This window comes from Typopeltis vanoorti, chromosome 17 (assembly GCF_054136105.1).
Source record: "Typopeltis vanoorti isolate ZY-2024b chromosome 17, IOZ_Tvanoo_1.0, whole genome shotgun sequence".
In the NCBI taxonomy this organism is placed as follows: domain Eukaryota; kingdom Metazoa; phylum Arthropoda; class Arachnida; order Uropygi; family Thelyphonidae; genus Typopeltis; species Typopeltis vanoorti.
Genome location: NC_143565.1, coordinates 94665774 through 94681839, shown reverse-complemented (window position 1 = coordinate 94681839; position 16066 = coordinate 94665774). Strand labels below are relative to the sequence as shown.

The window sequence follows — 16066 nt, the reverse complement described above, 5'->3', positions numbered from 1 at the left end:
ATTCATAGCTATTTAAAAAATTCTCACTTGCATACACTGAATTTTTATCATGATTCATTTTTAATTCATTAATGTCTTAAAGAATATAAATTTCGTATATTAGCACCATGGGTGGGTACAGGGTTAGGTAATCCAGAAACCCTGCTTTGGAGACCAAGCATGGAAGAACTTTTTCAAACTACTTTAGACCTCCATAAGTAAGGTAATAGTTTCTCACCAGGTGATGAAATTTATATACCACCTAAAAACATTTCTATCAATCTGCTCTCCACCTTCTGATGGTTAAGAAGGAAGCAACAAAGCCTGGCTTAATTTAAACATCAACCAAATAAAAGTGATAGCTGCTGGCAGTTGAGATGAATTTATGATTGAGGGAGATAAAATAGAGGTCATCGAAACTTATGATTTACTGAAGTACAGAATAAGAAATTATGGTGAGTGTGAAGATGAAATTATAAGGATAGCCATGGGTAAACCTGACAAAAATTATGCAAGATAGAATTGTTAGTAAGACCATGAGAATTAGTATTGTCAAAAGCAATGGTATTTCCAGTAGTGATGTATGGATGTGAAAACTGGATCATTAAGAAGAAAGATAGAAAGCTAATTGATTCTTTTTGAATTACGGACATGGAGGAGACTATTAAGAATCCCTTTATCTAAGTGTAAGCAAACAAAATTTGTGCTTGAAGTATCTTCAGGACTGGTGCAACTTGTGGTAAAGGTGGTATAAGTTCTCATCACTTGCCTTAGTATCTCCCATAATGCAAAGCACATCTCCTTGTGGACATGTATAATACTATGCATTAAGGAAGGGCCACTACCCAGACTGGTTTCGACCTTAATTGAGGTCTCAACAGTGGGAGGAGCCAGACCAATAGTGGTGATACCAAGGTGGAAGTAATGGAGAAGTCATATACGAGTTGCCAAATGGTGCCACACCTTATTATTAAATTACTCTGGATTAGAGAAAGATGTTGGAAGTTTTTTCACTTGGTTAGACTATGAATTATACATTTAGTTTAATCCTTTATCCTTAATGTACAACAACAGGAATGGATGACAAATGAGATTCTTTCTCTTATTGATACACGAAGAATGTACAAAAACAAAAACCTAACCAAATATACAGAAACACATCATCATCAAGAAGAAAATAAAAGAAGCAAATGAAAATTGGATGAAAAATTTATGTATCGAGATTGAACTGTTCCAGAATAAATATGACTATTTCAGTCAGTATAAGAAAAGCAATGAAATTTTCAGAAAAAAGCAAGTAGTGTCTCTAAGAAACGAAAGTGGAAAAATAGTTCTAGAAGAAGAGAATAAAGCACAGATTTGGATAAAATAAATAACAGAACTCTTCAGTGAAACTAGACAGAAACCTATAAATATAAAAGATAAAATTCAAGGACCAGCAATTCTAAAATGTGAAATAGAGAATGCTATAAGATCAGGGAAAACAAGAAAAGCCAGTGAACCAGATAACATCAAACTTCTTGAAAATCTGTTTGATAAAATATATAAAAGTGGCGAATTTCCACCAGATTGGCTCAGATCTACATTTATCACTATTCCAAAAAAACCCAAAGCAAAATCTTGTGGCAACTTCTGATAGTCAAATGAGTCAGGCATTAGAAATATTTTTGAAAGTAATTCAGAATCGCATCTATAGAAAATGTGAAGAAACTCTGAGTGAAATGCAGTTTTGCTTTCGGAATGGTTTTGGTACTAAAGAGATCCTTTTCTATGCCCAAATATTGATACAAAAATGCATAGAAAAACAGAAAACTGTCTTTATGTGTTTCATAGATTTTGAAAAAGCTTTCAACAAGGTCAGACACACTAATTTAATAGAGGTCCTTCAACAAATAGGGCTAGATGGAAAAGGACAGAAGATTAATAAGAAATCTGTATTGCTACCATTCAATTAGACAACATTACCACCAGTGATATTAACATGAAAAGAGGGGTGAGACAAGGAGGTATGCTCTCACCACTTGTTCAACATATACTCAGAGGTATTCTTTAAAAATGCATTGGAAGAATGTCCATAGGGAATCACAATAAATAGAAAGATTGTTTACCTACGATATGCAAATGACACCGTGTTAATTACAGATAACATCACAGAACTCCAAAAACTCATTGACAGAGTAAACATAGGAATTTGTTGGATTGCATGCAGGTTTTGTATAGCCCATACTCTGCAATTGTGGGTATTCACAGTTTTGTTCAGGTGAAAGTGAGCCTCATCTCCCCCACAAAATCAACCATGGCTATGAAGCGTTCAACTCCATTCAAGCAAGGAATGTTAAAACGAATGTCAATTAATTTTCAAAGTTGAATGGGTAGAAATGCAGAATCTTCCATAGAATTTTCCAGATAATTATTTGTTTAAGGCACATCCATGTGTCTTGATACATCATGTGCACTGCAGGAACCAACACTGTTATTCATGGCCTGCTCCACAACAGCAGTAGCAACTTCATTCATTTGTCGTGAACTGATTGGTTTGCAATCTCTGGTCTAACTCCCAATAATCCAATTTCTTCAAAATACTAATCATTTATCGCAGAGCACATGGAAATGGTGGACCTTGTCGACATTTGTTCAGGAGACGAAATTCACAAAGTGCAATAATAGCATTGCAATTGTTTAGGTAGTACAGCTTCACGAACAAAGCATGTTGGGCAAAGTTAGTGGCATCACTGGATGGTATTAACAACCAGAATGAAGGGAAAAATCCTGTACCCATATATTTAAACCCTCCTGGCACCTGCCAAGTTGTGTGATATGCAAATTCTATGCATTTTGTGTTTGCCCCTGGTGGTGAATTTTGGAACTCTTCTTCCCCCATCTCCCCATCAGACATCATCCAGTGATCCAAATGCTTTGCAGCATTTGGATCACTGGATGATGCTTCACAAGGCTGTAAACAGGGATTCTTAAATTTTGATCCCTGTACATAGTCTGCTGAAATTCGCATGTACTTTCTAGCTGGTTCATCTATCCTGCAGAATGAAAAGCTTGAGTTTGAGGGAAAACTCTCCACTACTGCGTGAGACTGACTAACTCATCTCCAGTTATGAAAATCCTTATAAGGTTATTTGCATTCTAGACAGAATTCAAACATGGACCTTTCTGACCAAAGGGCATCATTGTTACTTACTGAGCTATGGAGACTCATTCTATGTCGATATTTTTTTTAAAAAAATACTTTATTTGTTTAATTTTTCTTCTGTAGAAAATATTACTTATTTTTATAGGTCTTCAAAGGGCCATTTGAAGAATGCAGTTAAAGATGAAGATGCTGAATCTGGAAATGGTTCTTCCCTTCCACAATCACCTCACAGTGTTGATGGAGCTATTGGTGGAATGCAGTTAGTCGAATCAGATAGTGAAGAGAAACAGTCATTCTTTAATTATTGCAGGTTGGAAACTGTTATATTTCTAAGCATTTCTATTTATTTTATTAAAATTGTAGAATTTAAGAGTTTTTATTTATTTATTTTTTTAATGGTAGCATTTTTTTGAAATTTTTCTTATTAAAAATTGCAGAATGAAATATAATGTAGAGTAGATGTCTGTTTATTTACCATGGTTATTTTAGGAACAAAAGTCTCAGTAAAAGAATTTCATGATTGGACAATGGGGACCAGTTATTACTTTCATTGAAATTATTTAAATGTTGCTGTTATAATAATACATTATATAGATGACATTGTAGCAAAGAATATGGGAAAAAAAAATCATGACTATTCTTTTTTGTGAAATGATAAAATATAATAAATATATAATATGGTAGAAAAAACAGGAATCAAACCTTGGAGATTCAGTGGCAAGCTCTGAATAAAACATTGATTGATTCTGCCAGAGAGGGAGGTGGTGAGGTGGTCTGCAAGGATAGAAAAATCAGAATTCCATGGTGGACACAAGAAGTTAAAGAGGCAGTGAAGAAAAAGAAGAAAGCATATCAAAAGTTCCTGGCAAATAAGTCAGCTTGTGGTCTTAGAGAATACAGAGACAAATGTAAGAAAGCTAAACTCTGTGTAAAACAAGCTAAACAAAAGTCATGGGAAGACTTTGGTAAGAACATAGAAAATAAATATGAAGATATGGCAAGATATTCTGGAGGTTGTTGAAGAAGCTCAGAAATGGAGGAAAGAGTGCTGTAAAAGGAATTAGATAAAGGTGATATGAAAACTGGACAAAAAAGATATCCTTGAAGTATGAAGTAATTACTCTGAAAAATTGCTAAATGAAACTAGCAGTGATGACAGCACAGTGATAAAAAAAAAACACTAACCAGGCATGCGATCAGGAATATATATCCATACTAGAAGTAGAAAAAGCCATCAAAAGTCTGAAATGTGGAAAGGCACTGGAGTAGATGATATTTGACCAGAAATGCTCAAGTATGGAGGTATAAAAGTTTTACAGTGGCTGCACTGCATAGTTCAGAGGGCCTGGAGAGAGGGATGAATTCCAGATGTTTGAAGTAGAGCTCTCATAGTACCCATATATAAAAAGGGAAATAAAATTGAATGTGAGAATTACAGTGGTATTTCTCTACTGAGTGTTCCTGGTAAGACTGACATAAGTATATACTTGAGAAACGGTTGAGAAGGATTGTGGAAGAACAAGCTGGATCAGGCCAAATAAAGGCTGTCAGGATCAGATTTTCACTTTATGACGAATAGTTGAAAAATCATGGAAATATAACAAAGATCTGTATTTAAGTTTTGTAGACCTGAAAAAGGCTTATGACAAGGTGCCAAGAGAGAAGCTATTCAAAATGCTACAGTTATATGTTGTCAGTGGGGCATTATATCAAGCAATACTTAGTCTTTATTTGAGTTGTAAGTCGGCAGTTAGAATTGAAGGAAGTACAGGAAGATGGTTTAATGTTAAATCTGGTGTGAGACAAGGATGTACATTATCCCTTCTGTTATCCATTATCTATATGGATCACATTATGAAGGAAAGTGGTATTAAACCTGATATCAAAATTGGAGATGTCAGCTCTTTGCTTTATGCAAATGATGTTATACTTTTAAATAAATCTGCTACAAGTCTGCAAGATTCCCTCACTAAATTGAATTGCTGTTGTAAATAGTTATGGTATGAAGGTCAGCAATAACAAGACAGTGAAAATAGGCAGAAGCATTGAAAATATCAACTTCATTGTGAATGGAGACCCTATAGATCAAATAAAACATTTCAGCTACTTAGGCACGATTTTTAGTGAAGATGGTAAATTAAATATAGAAATAGACAACAGAGTCCACAAAGATGGTATGGTAGGAATTCAACTGAAATAATTTATATGGAATAAGAAAGAAATTAGTGAAAACACTAAATTAGCTATATACAAGACACTGTTCAAACCAATTTTAACAAACCAATACAACAGCAAAGGCAGAAAGAAATGACATAAAAGGTGTTTATAAAAACATTAATATGAAGACAGGAAAGAGAAAGATGCAAAGGATTGGAGCAGTCAAGAATGAAAGTGATGAAATTCTAATAGAAAAAGAGAAGATATTACAGAGATGGGAAGAATATGTAAGTAAACTTTATGAAGATAGAGAAAGAGGAGAAAATCAAATGAAAGAGCATAGTGGGTAGAGGCTGTACATCATGAGGAAGGAATCGAATCTAGCAATTCAAAAGGTAAAAGAAAGAAAATCCCCTGGAATAGATAGTATACAGATACAACTTATAAGGAATATAGGTGGAAAAGGTGTGGAAGTGTTATGACAAATTATTAATGGAATTTATGAGGGACAAGAATTACCAGAGGAGTTTAGAAGATCAATTTTTATCTCCATTCCAAAAAAAAAAAAAACGGGAGTTTTGGACTGTAACAATTTTAGAACGAAGTCTTATAACTCACACAGCAAAAATTCTGGTACAAATAATTTTGGAGAGAATTAAGAGTAAAATAGAAAAAGAAATGAATGAGGAACAGTGTGGATTTTGAACCAACAGAGGAACTAGAGAGGCTATAACTTGTCTAAGAATTATTGGGGAGAAAACACTAAACCATGGTGGAAAGTTGTTTTTGGGATTTCTAGACTTTGAAAAGGCATTTGATACAGTGAAACATAAAAGGCTTTTTGACATTCTAGAAAATATTGATATCAACTCTTATGGCTTGGAAATTTTAAAGATATTATATTGGACACAAACAGCGTCAATATGTGTTAATGGAGAGGAAACAGGAGAATTCCTAGTGGAGAGAGGAGTTAGACAAGGATGCAAGTTATCACCATTATTGTTTAACCTTTATAGTGAACAAATGCTTAGAGAGGCACTTGAGGATGTAGAAGAAGGAATAAAAATAAATGGAAGAATCATTACTAACTTAAGATATGTGGATGATGTAGCAGTGATGGCAGAAAGTGAAAATGGATTACAACAAATTCTTCAAAGAATTGAAAACTCTTGTAAAGATTAACAATTAACACAAGTTAATTGTTAATCTTTACATTTAAAACTCCTGTAAAGACTAAGGATTAACACAAAGAAGACCAAGATAATGATAATGGGCAGAAAAATAGGAGATAATGTAAAGATAAGACGTGGAGGAAAGATTTTAGAAGAAGTGGAAAGATTTCAATATTTAGGTAGCTGGATCTCAGAGAAAGGAACTTCAGAGTTGGACATTAGAAATAGAATAGGCAAAGCTAAATCGGCATTTATGGAAATTAAGAGAATTTTAATAAACAAGAATATTAAAATAGGTGTTAGAGTTGGAATAGTTAAAGCAACATTTTGGAATATTGCAAGTTATGGAAGTGAGCCATGGACACTCAGAAAGAGAGATATGGAAATAATGCATTGGAAATGTGGTGTTATATAGAAAGATGGAAAAGATTAGCTATACAGAGAGAATATCAAATCAAGAAGGTTTAAGAAGAGTTGGGATGGAAAGAACACTGCCCAAGAATATTATGCATAGAAAGACTAGATTTGCAGGACATCTTTCGAGAGGTTCTTCGGGACACCTGACAAGAACTATATTACAAGGGAAAGTTGAGGGGAAGAGAAGACGTGGAAGACCAACTAAAGACTGGTTCAATGACATCGTGGAATGGACTGGTTTAAGAATGACGGAGGCAACAGACCGAGAAAAATGGAGAAGAGCTGCTCATCTGTTGCAACCCTCTTGCTAGAGGATGCTACCAAAGACTAGACTGCAGATATGAGAGCACTGAGAAAGATTAGGGGTATGAACAGATGGCATCAGTTTCAATATCATATTAAAAATGAGGATATTAGGAAAGAACTTGACATTGTTAGCATCCAGGAATGCATTAGCAGAGCTAATCTTAGGTGATAATTAGGTGGTATGGTCACTTAAACAGAATGGGAGAGGAAAGATTAGCAAACAACGCAGAGGGAGACCAAGATATAGGTGGATTAACACAGTTAAAAGTGCCTTAGAAAACAGAAATATAAGAAAACTATTCAAAATTAAGTGGATATTGAATACCACATTATTTCTTAGCCGAATAAGAAACTCAAAGATAGAAAATCTAATCTAAGAGTTTCATTCCGAATATAGAAAACTTGCCGGCAAAGGTTGGTCGATTGGTAGAGCCTCTGCTACTAATGGCTCAGTTAAGTAAGTTTGAGCGCGGTTAGTAGTTGGAAGGGGGGGGGGCAATCATTCGATGCTGTTGGCACACTCTCCCTCGATGAGTCCTTGGACTCCCTGGAGGTGTCTAATAATAATAATAATATAAATAAATAAAGTTCGGCTAGTCCAAGCGTAAGCCAACACCTGGTAGTGCAATGCTAGGGCAACTCGTAGTAAAGGTGAAGCAAGCTCCGATCACTGTTCTTAGTAATTTCTCTTAATGTAAAACACAGCTCCTAGGAGATGTATTACTGTTCTACATTATGAGAGGTCACTACCCAGACCAGTTTTGACCTTTTTTGAGGTCTCATCAGTGAGTATGCAGACCTAGATAGATGTAATACTAAGGTTTCAATGGTCAGAGCTTGTATCTTTACTGTACGAGTTGCAAAAAGGTGCACAAATACAATTACTGAAAATAAGATCTGATAATGTTGGAGTCTTAACAGCTAACAGACTGATGTGGAGGAAATTGTAGATAGGAAGATAATAATGTTGTAAATTTTTCATATAGTACTATCATATCTGTACACTCCTTGAGGGTACGTGACAGGAATTTGATGATCATTTTAGGTACAAAAAAAAAAAAAGCCTGTCGTATAAGGCGCAAAATACAGTAGTGATGAATAAGGCTGGGTATAGTATGCATCTTTGTCTTATACCTGACTTTTCATCACACCAATCTTCCTGTATCTTTAATTCTTACTGCTGCTTTAAAAATAAACTATGTATTGCTCTGTAGTTCCTCTCATCCCATAAAATGTAGTAGTACCAAGAGGGAAGCTTTGAAAAACTTTCTCTCTTTTGGCACCTTTTGTTATATCCTTTTTACATCTACAACACTAAAATACAGACCTTTGTTAAATCTCCATGATTGCTTAAATTGTTTGTCATAAAGTGAAGATCTGATCCTGACAACATTTGTTTTGAATTTTCAGTTTGTTCTTCTCCAAATTGATTTTCCACAGATGCTTTCATAAATTATACTGGAAACAGTAGGAAAATTCTATAATTTTCACATTTAGTTTTATTTCCTTTTTTTATGGGTAGTTACTATGAGATCTCTACTCCATTCATCGAGAATATGATTGCAAAGCAATACCTTCTAAAGTATTCGTTGCAATCACTGTTTAACTTTTATACTTTCATATTTGAACATTTCTAGTTAAATATCAGCTTCAGCTGCTTTTATACAATTTCGGTGTCTGAAGATTTTTTTTTATCTTAAGTATTATTAATATGTGCTCCTTATTGCATTCTACTTGAATATTTTCTGCTACTGTTTTATCTATGTTTTTCATTTAACAATCTCTCAACGTGATTACTCTTGACATCCAAAATATCTTTAGTTTTTATCACCTTTATACTCTGATATTTTTCAAGGTGTTTGTAGAAGTTAGCTGGGGAGGGGGGGGGAGAAAGGGGGAGAGCCCATAGCTGTCCCATCTAATTGTTTATATATTTTCTCTTTCCATGTGAAATATTCTGCATGTATTGTGAATTTAAATAGTTCAAATCTTAAAAATGCTAACCCACAGAGGCGAGAGCAATCTGTTCCAGTGACAATGTTCTTGCCGCTGAACTGGCTCACTTACGCCACACCTTCTTGACCAATGACTATAATCCCTCATAAAATAAACAATATACTAAATGCTCCTAAGAAACCCCTCCCACTATCCACCTCAGAGAACTACAACAAAACAGTCACCATCCCATACATATCTAGAATTCTCAATAAACATCAACTATGCACTGTATTCAGACCGTGTGTCAAATTAGCAACTCTCATCTGTTCACCAAAGGACAGCATCCATCCTTTATCACATTCAAGCTTGATCACCTGCTCGTGTGATCAAGCTTACCACGATCAAACAGGAAGAACTGCGGACATCCGCATCGGTGAACATAAATGATACATCCGGCACTATCACTATGGCAAGTCGGGCCTAGTAGACCATGCTTTGGATACCCCTGCATGCAGGATTAACTGGAAGAAAACAAAAGTACTGAACAGTTGGTTTTACAAGTCAGAGAAATTGTTCTCAGAAGCAACAGAAGCCTTGAAACATACTCCGAATCTCAAACAAATATTGCCGTATAAATTTTGCCTAAGATTTGCGAGTCATCTTAAGACATAACTAGAAGCTGCTTTTTCTCTCTGTTTTTTTTTTTTTTTTTTTAGATAGAGGGTGCCTAATTAGGACTTTAGTCTTTGTGTTGTTGCTACAATTTTGTTAAACTAGTCCCTTTGTTACACCATGTTGTTGTAGTCTCATGTACTGTGACGAACTGTTTTTGTGCTCTGAAGATGCTGGTTATAACACCAACTAAATATCAGCAGTAAGTCAATAAATAATTATTTACTTATAATTCTGTGTTCTGATATATACTGTCAAAATTAAACAACATGTATGATGAAAAGATAAGCCTTTCTACACATGTTTTATTTTAGTTTGATTATTATTGTTTAGAAGCTGGGTGTAGTGATTGGTCCATTCTTTTGTGGAGGGGGCCTTCTAATTGTAGATTATCGTTTGTTTCTTGTATCCTGAAATCACATTTAAAGATATTGATAATATAGTCTATATGACTTTTCATATTGCTTCTATTTTCTCTCCACATGTATCTTTATGTTGGAAAATGGTGTCAGTGTTGACTTGCCCATGTTCTGAATAGAAATCTTTGCAGGTACTTACCATTATTATTAACTTTGTTCTTTCTCCAAATTTTCTTAAAACATTACTGTATGTGTCGACTTCATTTTATATACTATTGTTTAAATCTACAACACAGACCAGATTTTCCTTTATCAGTTACCTTCTTTAATGACTAGAATAATTCTGCTTTTTACTTAGTAGAACTTATATTGGACCATAAGCACACCTAAGTTTCACTGTCCAGTTTCTCCATTTTGATGTGTACTCATATTACTTTACTTAAAATTTCCTGATAATCAAGAAGTTATTTTTGTGTTTATTGTTGAATGCTATAGCTACTCATTCCTTTAGGTGTTTTCTCATTATTTCCTAAATATAACATCTTATTACTAATTATATGAAGAGCCAAAGGCTTCAATTCGGCGACGGGAACTTATTTAAGTTAAGGGATATTACATCCCATATTGTTTCTTAGCCGAATAAGAAACTCAAAGAGTTTCATGCCGAATATAGAAACTATATAAAGTTCGGCGATTCCAAGCATAAGCAAATACCTGGATAGTGCAGCACCTGACCCATTTGGTAGTGCAAACTGAGGCATCTCAAAGTTAAGGGTGGAGCAAGTTCCGATCACTATTCTTGGTATTTACCCATAATGTGAACTTAGCTCCTAGGAGCTGTATTACTGTTCTACATTATGAGAGGTCACTACCCAGTCCGGTTTCAACCTTTATTGAGGTCTCATCAGTGAGTAGGTAGACCTAGTTAATACCAAGTTTGTAGCGAACAGAACTTGCATCCCTTCTATGAGAATTTCCAAGAAGGTGTCCTAATAAATTACTAATTATATGAAGAGCCAAAGGCTTCAATTCGGCGACATGAACAAGTTGCCTCAGTTTGCACTACCAAATGGGGTCAGGTGCTGCACTATCAAGGTTCCATCTTGGAATCGTCGAACTTTATATAGTTTCTATATTTGGCATGAAACTCTTTGCGTTTCTTATTCGGCTAAGAAACAATATGGAATGTAATATCCCTTAAATTAAATAAGTTCATGTCACCGAATTGAAGCTTGGCTCTTCATATAATTAGTAATTTATTAGGACACCTTCTTGGCAATTCTCATAGAAGGGATGCAAGTTCTGTTCGCTACAAACTTGGTATTAACTAGGTCTACCTACTCACTGGTGAGACCTCAATAAAGGTTGAAACGGTCTGGGTAGACCTTCTCTCATAATGTACAACAGTAATACAGCTCCTAGGAGCTAAGTTCACATTATGGGTAAATACCAAGAATAGTGATCGGAGCTTGCTCCACCCTTACTATGAGTTGCCTCAGTTTGCACTACCAAATGGGTCAGGTTCTGCACTATTCAGGTATTTGCTTATGCTCGGAATCGCCGAACTTTATATAGTTTCTATATTCGGCTCAGAAACAATATGGGATGTAATATCCCTTAACTTAAATAACATCTTATATTTATTATTTATCAGAATCTGACCAAGTTTATTCTTATTTGTCTCTGTAATGCCAATTTATGTCATTGTGGCACTTTTCCATTTCTGCTAGTTCAGCTTATTTTCTACTGATACTTCTTTTATTGATTATGCCTATTTTCAGTTCTAATGACTTTGCATTTTAGTTTGTTCCAGTAGCTGACTTTTCACTGTTCATTCCAGTTTCCCAGATGAAATTGCAGGGACATTTGTTTAGCAGCACCCTAGCCAACATGAAATTTCATCATGTACTATCATTTTGTTTCAGTTTTAGTTAATATAAAATAGAATTTTGTCAGATAAATCCCCAATTACCAGCTCATTATTGTTCATTTAGTATCTGGATGGTTACTTGCAAAAAAATAAGCTTGAAGCAGAAATGCAATCCATATCTGTAGAAGTGTTTTGAATAAATGTGAACTTTTTTTTTTCAGTTTAGGGAGTTATAGTTTCTAAGTTAGTATCACCATCTCTCAATTGACTGTGTTATTGAATTGGGTAAATAATATTTTTAGTTCTAATCTGAAAAATTAATAAATATAAAGAAACCACATATTTAAGCAAACTCTGTCAGAATTTTTCATGCAAGTCAGTGCTGTAGAAAACTTTATTTTATTTTATTTTTTATTTTTATTTTTATTTTTTCATCATTAAGATAATAGGATTTAGGACTATTATGACCTGTTCTAGCTTCAGAAGCCATCAGCAAGTCTCCTCAATGGATGACTTGGTCTTTCTGTTCTGTTGGGTACGGAACTGGTCCCCTGATGCTGGAAGGTCAGGTGTCTTCCAAGGAATAACTGAACATTGTTGGCGATGAAGTCCATTCTGCACTGTTGACTTTTACCCAGCAGGTAATGGTTGTTTCATGGATGACACCGCTACTGTTCATTGTACAAGAATTGTTCAGCAGTGGTTCACCAAGCCTGACAGCAATTTCCACCATCTTCCCTAGCCATCACAAAGCTCTAAACCCCATTGAGAATGTTTAGGACAAGTTAGAAAAACAGATCTGGGAGCAAAGTCCTCTTCCATCAAATCTGTGCCAGTTAAAGGGGATTGCATGATGAATGCCTGTTGTAGATGTAAATGCACATTATGTTCGAGACGTAAATGCAGTCCAACACTTTGCGGAATTGTGCGCCAAACCACATGTGCTGTAATTTGCACAACGCACATGTGCTAAAGTCCAACATGGTATTAAATAAAAGTTTCTAATTCTGTGGTCTGATATATGTAGTTGGATCTTGACTTTTAAAGGTCATTGTTTTTGATTTTTCTGTTAGCATTATCATTCCGAAATCATTCACGGTTTCTTTTTGGGTTCAGAAGAGCTTTCTGAAAAATTTTTTCTTCACAGATTGCAATAATTATCACCTGGTCATTAGTAAACTAAAAGAAGTGTTTAAATTCTCATTAGAGTATAGTTTAATATGTTGATGTTTTTTTTTCTGTCCCATTTTATTAATATTCTTTCAATATATATTAAATAAAGTTGTAGATGGAGGGCATCTGTCTAATTCTTTGGTTTATTTCTCTCCAGGACAATAATTTAAAACTTAAACATATCTATTTCATTATCCCCATATATGCATATAACAGATCTAATAATGCTATTTGGTATTTGTCTTTCTTGTTGTAATTAATTAAAATGTTTCTTTTGACCTTATTGAATGCTTTTCAAAATCAATAAATGTGATATGGCTCTTGATTGTACTCTTTTTATCAGTTATTAATTTTTAACACAAGCTGGATCTACTATACATGAATATCCTTTTCTAAAACCATTCTATGCTTCTAGAATAAAGTCTTCAGGAAATTTTTTAAGATTTTATTTAATATTCTGCTATAATTTTGTCACAGGAATTCAGTAAGCTTTTACCTCTATAATAAAAATTTTAGTCTGTTTTTCTGGCTTCTCTCTTAGATTTCCATGGATGTTACTCCACTGAACTGGCCACTACCATTCCTCCACTTTCCTCTAGTCATGTATGAGTGTGGGCGTTGGTCAACATCCATATAAAGTTAAGCCCCATACATACAGAACCGGTTTCTCATTTTCTCATATATATATGTATGTATGTTACGATTAAAGTGATAAATCCGGTTATTATTAATAATTACCGGCTAAAGTGAATAATTAGAATTAATCACTTTAACCGGTTAAAGTGAATAATTCCTAGAGGAGTCTGGTAAATGTAATAAAAACATGTTTATAGGTTTTGTATATAGGTTTTCATTTTCAATAGAAATGATAACAGGTTAGTTTATAATGAAAAAAAGTAAGGAAAGTACTTTTGCACTCAATGAAATCAGAAATCATAACTAAACTAACCGAACCTAACCTTTATCGGTTGAAATCATTATAAACTAACCTAACCTAAATTAACCTAATCTTTATTGGTTAGGTTAGTTTATAATGAAAAAAGTAAGGAAAGTACTTCTTTTGCACTCAATGAAATCAGAAATCATTATAAATTAACCTAAACTAACCTGGATGTCGCATGTCAAACCAGAGTGTAGTCGTAGTTTGTTGTGGACAGATTAATGGGGATGAAAGATAAATCAGAGAGGAACTGATCAGTGTTTTTCTCCATTGATGAGGAAAGAGGTACAGCAACGACATATATATATATATATTATCCCCATTCATCTGCCCACAACAACTTTTATTTGTTATCCCAATTTATCTGCCCGCAATCATTAAGCTCAGCTCACAAAACGTTTATCTTTCATCCCCATTAATCTGCCCACGATAAAGTACGACTACACTCTGGTCCGACATGCAACGTCCAGGTTAGTTTAGGTTAAGTTAGTTTATAATGATTTCATTGAGTGCAAAAGAAGTACTTTCCTTGCTTTTTTTCATTATAAACTAACCTAAACTAACCTAACCAATAAAGGTTAGGTTAGTTTATAATGATTTCTGATATCATTGAGTGCAAAAGAAGTACTTTCCTTACTTTTTTCATTATAAACTAACCTAAACTGTTATGATTTCTATTGAAAATGAAAACCTATATATAAAACCTATAAACATGTTTTTATTACATTTACCAGACTCCTCTAGGAATTATTCACTTTAACCGGTAATTATTAATAATAACCAGATTTATCACTTTAACCGTAACATATATAAGCTATGGCTGTTATTCTTTTAAAGTATTCTATTTCATCTTCTAATCTTTTAGTGCTTAACAATTTGTGGTATGTTTCTTTTTATATTCTGATTATTTCTTTAATTTCATTATTCCATATTTTCAGTTTATATATATATTTTTTTTTTGGTCTGTACTAGACTTTCATTGGCTGCTGTGTTTAGTATTGATTTTGTGTTATATCATTCTGTTTCACTTTTTTCTATTTTATCTAAGTACTGATTAATTCTTTACTGATATAGTCACTATACATTAGAAGATTATTGAACAATCAAATATCTTAAGAAGCTTTTATCCCTGATAATATTATTATTATACAGGCATCTCCATAGATCCTAGTCATCGAGGGAGGTCTATACTAATTTTTATTCACATAATTTTTATCACATTTCTCCTTAAATTCATTCACTGACAAAACACTACTGCCTCTGGCAGCCTCATCTTTATATCCTTATTAACCACACTCTTACACAATCTCCAAGGGTGATCCCTGTTCTCTCCCTCTTGTCATTTTCTGAAAAATTTCTTCTGTGCCTGACATCCAAAAACTCCTCTAATCTATTCTTCTCACTTTAGCAGTGTGTACTCTACTTCACCTTCCTGTCCACCATTCCCAAATCCTTGGTCTCATAAGCTTCCTGCTTATTAGGGATGTGGAGTCAAGACTCTAAATACAAGTAGCCTAGTCATGAAGATGCTTCAAATGCAAACTTTGCTTGCTTGCTTATACCTGGGTTAAGAATTGAAACAAGAATATAATTTCTTGTCTATTATAATTTAGTATCATATTCCTAATGCGCCCATTCTTGAATTTTGCTTTTAAACAACTTTTCCAGTACCTTCATCACTACCCTTGAGATACTAATCAGTATAATTTGCTACTTCTGTCGTGGAACCTGCTTTATGTAATGGAACTGTCTTGCCCTCCTTACAGTCTCTTGGGACCTTGGCAGAGCCTTAAAAAGCTTATTCACAGGTACTGCCTATTCTCTTGAATATCTTCATAACACATGGTCCAATATCTCATTTCCAAACTGAAAGAATGTCAATGTATTCACATTGATACTCTTTCAGTTTGTCTAATTCTGATTTTACTCTCCTTGCCA

At 34.2% G+C, this 16066-nt stretch overlaps 1 protein-coding gene across 4 annotated transcripts in view; it reads left to right on the top strand.

Moving 5' to 3' along the window:
• The window catches only part of Lpin (phosphatidate phosphatase LPIN), a 443299-nt gene that overhangs the window by 162664 nt on the left and 264569 nt on the right, over positions 1–16066 (top strand). For all 4 annotated transcript variants that reach the window (XM_090407132.1, XM_090407133.1, XM_090407129.1 and 1 more), the window contains exon 8: positions 3270–3434. In XM_090407132.1, coding sequence (XP_090263258.1) covers positions 3270–3434 — 165 coding nt within the window. The remainder of the gene's footprint in view (positions 1–3269; positions 3435–16066) is intronic.